Source organism: Centrocercus urophasianus, unplaced genomic scaffold, assembly GCF_019232065.1.
Source record: "Centrocercus urophasianus isolate 14NV4802_14NV808 unplaced genomic scaffold, USGS_Curo_1.0 seq_1218, whole genome shotgun sequence".
In the NCBI taxonomy this organism is placed as follows: domain Eukaryota; kingdom Metazoa; phylum Chordata; class Aves; order Galliformes; family Phasianidae; genus Centrocercus; species Centrocercus urophasianus.
The window spans coordinates 30,309-42,453 of record NW_024884385.1 but is presented as its reverse complement, the minus strand read 5'-3'; the positions used below and the strand labels follow the sequence as shown (position 1 = coordinate 42,453).

General features: G+C 40.0%; 1 protein-coding gene across 1 annotated transcript in view; it reads left to right on the top strand.

The window, feature by feature from the left end:
• The window catches only part of LOC122156468 (vacuolar protein sorting-associated protein 41 homolog), a 47,050-nt gene that overhangs the window by 7,264 nt on the left and 27,641 nt on the right, over positions 1-12,145 (top strand). The window contains exon 3 of the mRNA XM_042811214.1: positions 11,926-12,000. Within this exon, the coding sequence (XP_042667148.1) occupies positions 11,926-12,000 (75 nt within the window). The remainder of the gene's footprint in view (positions 1-11,925; positions 12,001-12,145) is intronic.

The window sequence follows — 12,145 nt, the reverse complement described above, 5'->3', positions numbered from 1 at the left end:
TGCACACAGTGCTTGAGGTGAGGCTGCACCAGCACAGTGGGACAGTCATTTTCATTGACAATGCTGATTTAAAAAAAAAAAATCAGAAATTTTGCACATCATCTGTGTATTCAGTGTATCCCACTCAAGTTGAACCTAGTGCTGGTTAATTTTTTACTTGAATAAATATATTAGGTTAATGTGGGAGCTATTCATTATTACTGGAAAAGAATATTACTGAATAAATACTTTTTTTTTGTCAGTAATCTACTGATAACACACAATTCTGTTTTTATTGACTTAGAAAGATTCTAACCTCTTCTGTGTGTTTTCTCAAATCTTGAAATCTGAAAAATTGTAGAGGAAAAAATATCTCATTATGAGAGAATGCCAAACATTAAGAATATTAATACTACAATATGTAAGATAGGATTGCTGATCATCTGAAGGGCAAATGTTTTAAAGTTGTTTTTTTTTATTTTTTAATCAGACCTTGTAGGAACTCTGAATCTATTTATATGAAAGATCAAGTAGAGGACTTACTGTAATTCTGCTAAGGGAATTTGCATAATGACATTTTTGAATGTTTTAAAGAAAATTACTGGTGACATTATGCAGATACATCAAATGTAAAAGTATATTTTTTTTCCCTTTTTTTTTCCTGACTCTTTTACCATCTTGGTTTGGTAACATCAGTTGCTTGAATGCATTCTGCATCTTGTGATTATTTAGAAAATGTAATCTCTTTGCAACTATTACTAGCTCACTATACTCACTCTAATTTCATGATTTGACAACAAAGTTTATTTGCTTTTATGAAAAACAAAGGAAGATTATTTCTAATTAAATAAACAACCGTGCACAACACTATATTTTCTTTTTTCATATCAAATTTAAACAGAGTATTGTTTTACCAAAGGATTATCCATCTTAAGGGAAACTCAAAAGAGCCCCAACAAATTTCAGACATATGTTAAATACTGGGCTTTTATGCTTTTCTGTGCCTTGCAGAGGCTTAATCTCTGGCAAGACTAGATTGTTCTCCCTCTTAGCATTGTAAGGAACCTCAGGCTCGCAGCCATTGCAGATATCCTTCCCCTGCTGGAATTTTGGCAGATTTGACCAGGTGATGCTACTGGCACAAGGCATATTCCATGATTTACTTATTCCTTTTTTAAGTCATCTCATGAGCATATTGTACCACATCTATCTTATACCCACCCTGAATGTGTTTTGCTGTTACACAGCTGAATTATTGGGCCAAGTTCCTCTAAAGCTTTTATTAGCAGCAGTGAAACAGTTAGTTTCGGATAACACAAATGCATTTTCTAACTCCTTACAACCTTTAAAAGCACAGGAAGGATTTGGAAAAGTTTGCCTTCAAAGAAGTTAGTATACTGCTGATTCTAGAGCTGTTTTCCTTTTGTTAAATAGCATATTATACCTGAATGACATCTTCTTGTATACTGAAGGCAGGCACTTGTGTGCACATATAAAAATAATAGCAGTTTACTTGTCAGAATTATTCAGAGTCCTGGCATTAATAAAATATTATTTGCATTAGAAAATGTTTTCATAGTTAGAAAGTCCAGAGCAACTGAGTTCTGGAGGACAGTGTTTTTTATATAAGTTGACATTAATGATAGAGCTGTAGCCCTTTGTTTCCATTAACAATAAAAATGCAGCACTATTAGCAACATAGAATGACATAACAGGGGCATAATACAATGAAGAAAGCATGAAGGTGAAGTCTTTTTTCCCATAGGGGTGAGATATTGTTGGTAAGGAACTTCATAAGTTTAACAATTTGCATCCAAATAATGAGACTTCTTTGCGTGAAAAGACATGACAGTGTGTATCCATTGTTTATTGCAGTCCTGTCAGAATGCTGAATGTGGTCAGTCCAGATTTGACTGATCTTGGTTGTTAAAACCCTCCAATTTGTTGTTGAACAAAGTAGTTTCTTTAGAGCTGATCATCTCCTCTGTGATGCTGCTGAGGAAGCTAGTTCCACTAAGAGGTTTGTGGCACAAATAAATAGGAGTATGAGAAATTCTGTAAGTCTGGTGTTTTTGTTCACTGTTGTAGCCCTGGCTCATAGTAGAGGTGTGTAGCTGCTGCAGGCCGTAACAGTTCTTGAAGACAGGAACTTTGACATGTGAGCAGTGTAATAATGGAAGAATGAACGAATCCGCTTGCTTTTTTGGTCTGCATTAAATAAAGTTTATTATGAGCCAGAATGTCTACACTTGCTGCTTTGAAATAAAGCCTGTTTATATGCAAATGCACTGGGGACATTGCACAGCATCAATTCATCTTCATATTTAGCTTTTCTTATCTTACTGCCACAGTGAGAATGCTGCATAGTCTGCCACTTAAAGTAAGTTACATTGAACTTCGGGATTCACAGTTTCTACTTGTGTGAGGACTCTCCTTCCTCCCACCCTCTCATCTTAATTTGCAGATTTTTTTTTTTATCCTGTCCGAATCCAAATTGCAAAATTGATCATTGTTGAGGATCTCTTCACCAGGTTTGTGAAGAGTATCTCAGATGATATAATGACAAATAAAGGAAGTTTCAGAGCTGGAGTCTGAAGAGAACAGAATGCTTTCAGTAATCAGGAAATGTATTTATTCTCTCATACAGATCTGACTTCTACCTGTTTGCACAAATGTTGGTGATAGGATGTCTGTATGTTTTAGCTTTTGGCCATTAACCACCCAGTCTAATACTCAACTTTGCCAACAATCATAGAATCACGCAGGTTGGAAAGGACCTTAAAGATCGTCAGGTCCAACCACAACCTAACCATCCTACCCTAACTCTAACAGTCCTCTGCTAAATCATGTCCCTGAGCACCACATCCAAACAGTTTTTAATCACATCCAGGGATGGGGACTCAACCACCTCCCTGGGGAGCCTGTTCCAGAATATGACTGGCTATGTCTTTTGCAGCCAGCGGAGTTCTTCTTCTCTTACAGAGTCTGTGTTCCGTGCAATTCAGTCAGTGGGAGATCTTCTCACTGATTTCAGTAGCCACTAGACTGGAATCGTCATCTATAGTACAATGATTGACAGGCTAAACTAACTGCAAAAAAAAAATACTCTCGTGCAGTTTTCCATGGCAAGAGGTGATAGAAAGAAGAAAACTACTTGTGTCCTCTGTTCAGTGTTACATCGGGGAGAGGGGAACAGGCGATCATCAGTGGCTGTCCTAATGCCAGCAAAACAATGGATGACCCTTGAGAAGAGCAGTCAAGAGCCTCATCTGTCTTTTAAAAGTTGTTTGGTCAAAGCACCTGTAGAATAATCTCTAAAGCTAACCTGTCCTGCCAAGAACAGTGCTGTTTTATGACCTGGTTGGCTTTTCTCATCGGTCACTTCTTTGAGTTGTGTTTTATCAAGAAATGGAAAAAAATCTCATACTACCCACTTCCTGTTCTGTAAATAATGACGCTGGGGTGTTATTCTATTAAAAATAGCCTACAAAAGTGCCCCAGTAAGTATGATACTCAGGGTTTTGCATTGCTCTCCGGGGCCCAATTTATAATACAGTACCCTGTGTAGAAGCGGAATATTCCGTGGTGAATTCTCAAAATTTTCAGTGTTGGAGAGCTGGTAGAGAAAGAAAAGCTGGTTGAGAAATCAATGAGGTGCATCTTACTGGAATAGTCCTCTTCCACCCTTTACTGGGATTTCTGAGGCATGTATATGGAGTCTTTATGTGCATCCCTTACTTCATCCCTCCCGTAAGTGCAAAGGGAAATATTGCAGCATATTCTCAGATGACTTTGATCCACAGCTAGTGACAACAAAGCAGAGGCAGGCTTAGGGCATTTCATCTTTGAAGCCCTGCAGTTACAGAATGGATGTCAAAGAGGACCTGGGAAGAGGAGGAAAAAGGAGTAAATTGTTTCCTGTGGCACAAAGCTCCCATGAGGACGTAACTTCACACGTCACTGTTTTAAGAAAAAAGAGATCCTGTTTTGGATTTGTCAGGAATTAGCCAACAGTTAGGGAATGCTAGGAAGATGTGTAGGCTTCCAATATAGGTCTGTTTTCAGTTGTAGCTCTGTCATTCCTAAACAAGCATTCGGATTGTCTAGCAAATGCTGTGGTTTTGAGGAGATCCCTTGTTAATTTTTCTCTTTGGATGTGTTTTTGCTCTGTTCCTGTAGTTGACAAACAAGATTAAGGGATTCACTGATGTGGAAAGTATTGAAATCACTGTAGATTTACTGGTCTTTCTCAGTTTCTCAGGTGATATATGAGAGATTCCTTGTCCTCATATTCCCTTAGAATTAGACGAGCTTTTGAGATTTTTCTTTTTGTAGGCAAGATATGCCTTCCTACAGATAAACTATAAGTTAATGTTATTATTCTGTGTCCCAGATTTTGTTACTCTCCCCAGAATTGCCCCTCCCCTTTTTATCTAACCGATATAATCTCCAATTTTTCATTTGGAGAATGATAAATTCACAAATGCTGCAGGAAAAGCACTGGAGCAGGAATCCTCACTTGCTGGAATTAGCAGTACTGTTGAACAAAACCTTTTTGGTGTGGATGTTAGTAAATTTTCATCAAATGAAAATTGGCATTGTAAGTACAGAATATGTAATTTCTATTGCAGACAGTGGTAAACAGTTTATTCTGTAACATTTAAAACTACCTTTTTGATTTAAACCTTTGTTTTGCTGCATTATGTTTCTTAGTTGTTCACATACACATAGTTATATACGGATTTCTATCACATTATATGTAAACCATGAAGAAGAGGAGGTTATCAGGAGTAGTCAGCACGGGTTCACAAGGGGGAGGTCGTGCTTGACCAACCTGGTAGCCTTCTATGATGTTGTCTCTGGCTGGGTGGATAGGGGGAGAGCAGTTGATGTAGTCTACCTTGATTTCAGCAAGGCATTTGATCCTGTCCCCCACGACATCCTTATAACAAAGCTGAGGAAGTGTGGGATAGATGAGTGGACAGTGAGGTGGGTTAAGAACTGGCTGACTGGCAGAGCACAGAGGGTTGTTGTTGGTGGTGCAGAGTCCGGTTGGAGGCCTGTAAGCAGCGGTGTTCCTCAGGGGTCTGTGCTGGGTCCAGTCTTGTTCAACATCTTCATCAATGACCTTGATGAGGGGATAATGGCCACCCTCAGCAAGTTTGCTGATGATACAAAGTTGGGAGGATTGGCTGACACACCTGAAGGCTGTGCTGCCATTCAGCAAGACCTGGACAGGCTGGAGAGCTGGGCAGAAAAAAAACAGATGAGGTTTAACAAAAGCAAGTGTAGAGTCTTGCATCTGGGGAGGAATAATTCCATGCACCAGTACAGGTTGGGGGGTGACCTGCTGGAGGGGAGCCCTGCGGAAAGGGACCTGGGTGTCCTGGTGGATGACAGGTTGGCCATGAGCCAGCAGTGTGCCCTTGTGGCCAAAAAGGCCAATGGCTTACTGGGGTGCATTAAAAAGAGCGTGTCCAGCAGGTCGAAGGAGGTGATCCTCCCCCTCTACTCTGCCCTGGTGAGACCTCATCTGGAGTACTGTGTCCAGTTCTGGGCACCCCAGTACAAAAAAGACAAGGATCTCTTGGAAAGAGTCCAGCGGAGGGCCACGAAGATGGTGAAGGGCCTGGAGCATCTCTCCTATGAGGAAAGGCTGAGTGATCTGGGTCTGTTCAGCCTTGAGAAAAGGAGACTGAGAGGGGACCTGATCCAGGTCTATAAATATCTAAGGTGTGGGGGGCAGAATGGCGAGGCCGGACTGTTTTCAGTGGTGAGTGGAGACAGGACAAGGGGAAACGGCTGGAAACTGCAGCACAGGAAGTTCCGCACAAATATGCGCAAGAACTTCTTTACAGTGAGGGTGACGGAGCACTGGAACAGGCTGCCCAGGGAGGTGGTGGAGTCTCCTTCTCTGGAGATGTTCAAGACCTGCCTGGATGCCGACCTGTGCGACCTGCTATAGGGAACCTGCTTTGGCAGGGGGGTTGGACTCGATGATCTCTGGAGGTCCCTTCCAACCCCTACAATTCTGTGATTCTGTGATTCTGTGATTCTGTGATATAGTATTGTTTTTAGGGTTGCTTTTCATCTACTGTGTCAGTAAAACTATGACTATGTGAACTATGCATAAATCAGTGCAGGACTGTAATTTTTTTTAATACTGGGAGCATCTTCTGTGTGCTTTATTTCCCTCCACCTTTTCTTGCTTCCCAACATGAAAAGACCCTGAAAAATTCAGCTTCCTTTTTGGCAAGTTACTTAAATAAGGCATTCTTCTAGGAGAGCTGAGGTTATCATTTCGAATTGGGCAGGCACAGCTGGGGAAAGAAAATATACAGTACTGGTTTACTTTATTTCAATAGTCTTAACAACATTGTTTCTCCAAATTCAATGGAGTATAGATCATTTAATTAATATATGTAAAAGCTGAATAGTTGGAGTTTTATTCAGAGCAAATTCCTCAGCCTATCAGTGCAAGCCTTATATTCTAAGAGTATCTTGGCTTAGTTATGGCAGTAACTGAGGCAGTTTGTTTCCAGATCAGCACTGACACTTGGAGACTTCTGTGATGGAAGTAATTTCTTCTGTTGGAAATCAGTCTTTCCACCATTTTCATGGTGGAAGCATTGCAAACATAAAAATGGTAGTCTGTATTCCTGTGGGTTAGCATTTTAAGAAATGAGTTCATATTGCTGAACTGGATTTTTATGTATTTGTTTATGTGAATATCATGCAGATGAAAACTCACGAGTAAATAAAAAATAGGCACTTGTAAGAGTCTGATTTATTTTTTTATTTATATTTTTATTTCAATCTCCATATGCACAAAATTTTCCTATAGTATGGAGATCAGCTACAGAGTGGTTAGGTAGATCCAGAATTACAAGAACATAATGCAGCAGAAAGGACTAACGGATGATTTTCTTCTTTGGATATGCTTATATGTGTGCTTTTGCATAGACTGACACTTAAAAATCTATGAGTTAATTTAGGAAAATTTAGGAAAAAGATTTTTTTTTTCTCTAAGAATGGATGACAGTGCTGCATAAGTGGGTTGTCTTAGCGTTCAGAACCTCTTAAAGTAAAATGAGCTTTGCTGCAAGTGTGATCAAACATCACTTTGCTTTTCACACTCCTAACGCATGTGTTGCTAGCCTGCTAACCATGGCTAAAAGGCATGAAGTCACAGGCAACTATTAAAACGTTTAGATTCCTAGCTTGTAAATATTGCATTTCTCACAGAATTGGACTGAAATCCAGTCTTACGCTTCTTGTTCATCCAGTTCATATCCATTGGGATGCAGCATTTGTGCAAGAATCAATTATCCATTTGTTAGTCAGAGGAGCTTTACAAATTATACATTAGCAGATTGATTTCTCAGGTTCGCCGTTGGGGGACTGATAGTATAAGGTGGGTTGATGATGAGTGCCAGGGGAGAAGGAGTTGCCTCAATGAACACAATTAAAAGCAGCTTTCTGAGTGGCCGTGAATTTAGTCCTACTTTAAGAACTGACGTCATCCATAGCAAGTGTGTTTATTTCAAGCATTGTTACATTAATTAGGGAATTGATTAGCACACGGGGTATATATATTGGTAGATGCTCGTTTTTCCTTCGCTGTAAATGTAAGGTTTTGCCCAAGTCTATATTTAGATCTACTCGAGCAAGATCTCTGCTGGCTGTTTTTTCCTCTCCCTAAACTTTTCTTTCTTCCATTAAGGTAACATTTTTTTGTTCTGTAGTGTCAGCTTGACATTATTGATTTTGAACAGTCAAACTTACTTATGTTGTCCAGAATTCCAAACATGTCTCCATCGGAAAGAAAACTGCAGCTAATGGAAATTCAGCTGCAGGCTTTTCTTCTTTTGCCAGAAGTTCCAGACTTTATGAAATTCAGCAGCTGTTCTCAAGTTAATCATTTCAGTGTATCTCCCTTCCTAACTAATGGAGTCTTTCTTATTGCCAGACTTGAATCATGTCGCTTTGTAAATACTGTGTGTGTTACTACTACTTGTGCAGTCCTGGAAGTATGATTGTGACTAAAAAGAACTTGTGGTATTGGTTTTTTGTCCTTAATTGGACTAAAGCAAGGGGTCCTGATTAGGTTAAAAAATACTGTTCAGTGTAGTACTAATTAAACAATTGTTAGACATTACTGAACTTTTCCTAAGCAGATGTGTATGTTTTTATGGCATAGGATTTGAGATTAGGTCATGCTTATTCACTGAATAATGCTTAGGTGAATAAAATGTGCAGAAGTTTTGAAGTGACACTTTGACCTCAGATTACTATTGTTATTCTTAAATTACACACAAGTAGATGTGTCTGGGAGGGCATTTATTCTCTGTGCCTTAGAAAGCAAACCTGTTTTCTTTTGCCAGGCAAATTAAACTCTTCGATGGTACAGCTGGGATAAGATTTAAAAAAACACAAGGGAAAGGCCGCTGTAACTCCGTGGCTGAGTCAGTAGCTTTTAATTCCAAAAAAAGAGGAGGTTTCATTCCAGATTATTTGTGCTTCTCTTTTCTGGAATCTCAAAATTAGCCACGAGCTGTTGATAGAATGTAAATACAACTATTTGAAATAGTAAGTAGCTTGTCTGGCTGGCCCAGCCATGTGTTTAGAAGAATAACTGAATATATGAGCTGGAGATGAAGAAACACCTTGGACTTAGATAATGTGCTAATTTTATTGGCCATCTCCTATTTCTGATTTTCTAGATAGCTTTATATATATATATATATATCTTAAATAGTATAATGGAGTATAATTCTGAAAATTATAGCCTTGATTGTTACTCAGTGCCAAACCAGAAGCTCCTGGCATTGCCAGTACTTCTCCTTGCTAGAACTTTATTATAAAACACATTTAATACTCAGACTTGACAGCATTTGAGCCCATGGTCTGTCATCTCTTTCTGAGCTCTGTGGAAAGTTCTGACTGACGAAGTCAGTTAACAAGCTTGTAGCCAACAGTGCCAATTCAACTTGAAATCTGAAGAAAAATAATTACTGCAAGGTTGCTTTACCTTGTGTACATTATCTAGAATAGCATATTCTGATGAAAATTAGCTGGAGATGTGTTTAAGTAGCAGCTTTGCTTTTAGTTGAATTTGTCTTTCCTGAACATCTTTTGTTTGCGGTGGCAGACAGCAGGGGAAAGAGGTGGAGAAAGGGGTGGTTAGAAACAACTGATAAAAGCATTGCACATGCAGAAGGCTTGTAAGAAGTTGCCAGTTATACGTAGTGTCATGAAATACCATGCATACTGAATTTCTACTTAATGAATTCCTACTAAACAATTCCGAAGTAATGCAGTGTGAAAAAAACAGATGTTGCAACGATGTTATTTTCCCCTACCCACAGTACACTGCATGTATATGTGGAGCAGTTTTGCCCTGCCTGGCACCATTCAGTTACCTGAGCATAGCCACACATTTCATCTCCAGAGTGTTCTACGTGGCTTCCAAACAGCAAGGTGATAGATAAGGTCTGTCATCTTGCTCTGCTTCTTCACCTTTTATGCCAAGATAACTTACGTAGTCTACCTTGCCAACTTCCTGCATTTCATTTTTTGAGCATCAAACTTTATCAAAGCCATTCACCAGCACGGTGGGAACGGTATGGACATTACAGCTGAGCCCTTGCTCTTTGGTGTGTCTGTTTTGTTTCCTTTATGTCTTGGGCTTTCTTGCCGTTATGTAGGAATGCTACGAGACCTGCTGCTGCTGTCATGCAAGCAGTGATGGCGGGCTTTAGGTGGTGGAGAGATGAGAAGAATGGGACTGACTGAACACTGACTTAGCCCGTGACCTTATGTCAGGGTGATGTTATTCAGGATGGACTTTTTGCCTCTCCAATTGCAGAGCAAAAAAAGAACTTTGGAGAAAGTTGTGGCAATAGCACCTCAGATACTTCTCAGAACAAAAGCCATGCCACTTGATGAGCTCTGCTGAACTTTCTGCACTCTTCCTTGCAGAGGGACAGAGGTGTTTATCGTTGTAGGGCAGAGAGAGGAGACGTGCTGGGGTTTAATGGGTGGGTTTTACTTTTTATGTCTCTCTGGCAGAAACCAAAAAAATCTCCTCTTGCACCTTGATGAGCAAACCAGAAATTTAGAAAAGCATTTTCAAGGTAAGACAGGAATGAAATTGTGAGCTGGTCATTTTTATGAAGGTTCTAGAAAGCGAGCCTGATAACTGACATTTCCTGTCTTATTCAGCATCCTTGAATCGGGTACATGTTGCACCTGAGAATCAGAGCCATCATGGAGCCATTCTCCTCAGCTGACACCCCAAATATGTCTGGAGGAACATGTGCCAGCTGCTTGCACAGCTGGGGCTGTGCTCTCTTGTAGTTTTGAAATGCAGTAAGTCAGCACTTCATCCCTGCGGTGGGTGAAAGTACAGCTGGAGAACATAAATCAAGGGAGGTTGCTCTGATGACTTCCTTGGCAGCGAGTTTTTTGGCAGAGAGCTCGTGGTGAAGAGACCATGTTGTGTTAGGCAGCAGTTGCAGTAACTAGTTGCAGAGTTGCAGCTCTGTGACATGGTGAGGGGCTGAGTGATGTCTTCTGCATGTGAGGAAGCCAGAAAACTACAGGACTGGCAGCATCCATTTCCCATTTCGTCAGGCCATCTGCTGCAGAGCAGGGCACAGCTGTTCAACCTTGGTTAGAAAGAAGGAAATTGAAAACATAATTTGGTAAATGCTGTTGTTTTTCTTTCTGATATTTTTTCTTTATCTACAAGTGTGAGGTGAGGAAAATCTTACTTTCCCTGACTTATGTTTTGTGTGTGCATGATACACAGGGAAAAGCTTTCCAAAGGCTGTGAGAAGATCTTGGTTTTACCCTTTAAAGGTTGTTCATTGGGACAGTGAGTTTTAATGTAACTTTTTATAGTGGTGTAATTCCAACTGCCATTGCATACATAAGGGCTTGTTATATTTTAGGCACACACTGTAGTATTTAATGTGATCCCATGACGCCGGTACTGCTCCAGTGACAGTTCATTTTTGCACAGATGTACGATGGACTTCTCCTTTATAATTCTCAGGATGCCACAAGTGATTTGTTTCGTGATACAATCTGTTCAAAATCTTCTAAGATTTTCTGAGATGAAGAGTTTTTCTTAAATATCTGGGTCTGACTTACAGAAACATAGAATTGTTAAGGTTGGATGTGCATAAAGATCTTTCAGTGATGCTTGAAATGATATTTGTTACAGAGGGTGAAATCAGGATCGTGGTGTATAAGAAAGTTCTTGGTACTTGAGTGTGGAGTTTGATGCATGAGAGGATCTGCATGGTATTACCCAAATGTGAGGGCAGTCCTCAGTACTTAAGGACAGATGTTTAAAGTAAACGGTTGAATGCTGTATAACCCTGCAGGGCAAATTTAAAAGAATGTCCTAAGTGGATAGGGAAAGTGACAATTTATTAAATTGGTGCAGTCTTGAGGCTTTTCTCAATATTTGTCTGAGTACACCCATGTTGCACTTCAATACTTTCTAAAACTAGCTTTTGAAAATACTATTAGAAGCGAAAATGAAAGCCAGGGAAAAGATTTGCAGGAAGACCAAGCCAGAATTTTCAGTTGCACTGATGCCTGTTCTGTCAGCATGCCTTATGCTGAGTTTAGATAGCGGGAGAGGTTCTTAATGAGTCTGTGGTGTGCAGACTCAGAAGCTCCAATTCTGGGACCCTGACCCTTCATGAGGACTCTAGGCATGTGAGGCTAACAATGTCAGGTGTCTGGGTTAGGCATAAGGCCTGAAAGAAGGCCGTGTGTGGGTATTGTTGGAGGAAGACGTCTTCCATGTTTTCTGAATTGACACAAGTAGCGTACATCCTCTCATACGTCAATCTCAGAAAATGTAGAGGACATAAAAGCATGTGACTACTGATGTAACTTTAAATTTTGTGTTGTTTTTTTCTTTTCTAGAGCCCCGTGAAGATAAATCAGATCAGCCTGGATGAAAGTGGAGAACACATGGGTGTTTGTTCAGAAGATGGGAAGGTACGACTAACCTGTTCATGTGTCACGTGAGGTAAAAGGCACTCTTTGGTATTAAACTGGAGGTAATTGTGATACCTGTGAAATTAAGTACTACCTTTAGCACCACTTTGACCATCCATCTTGAGAAGTGGGCTCACCTTTGAAT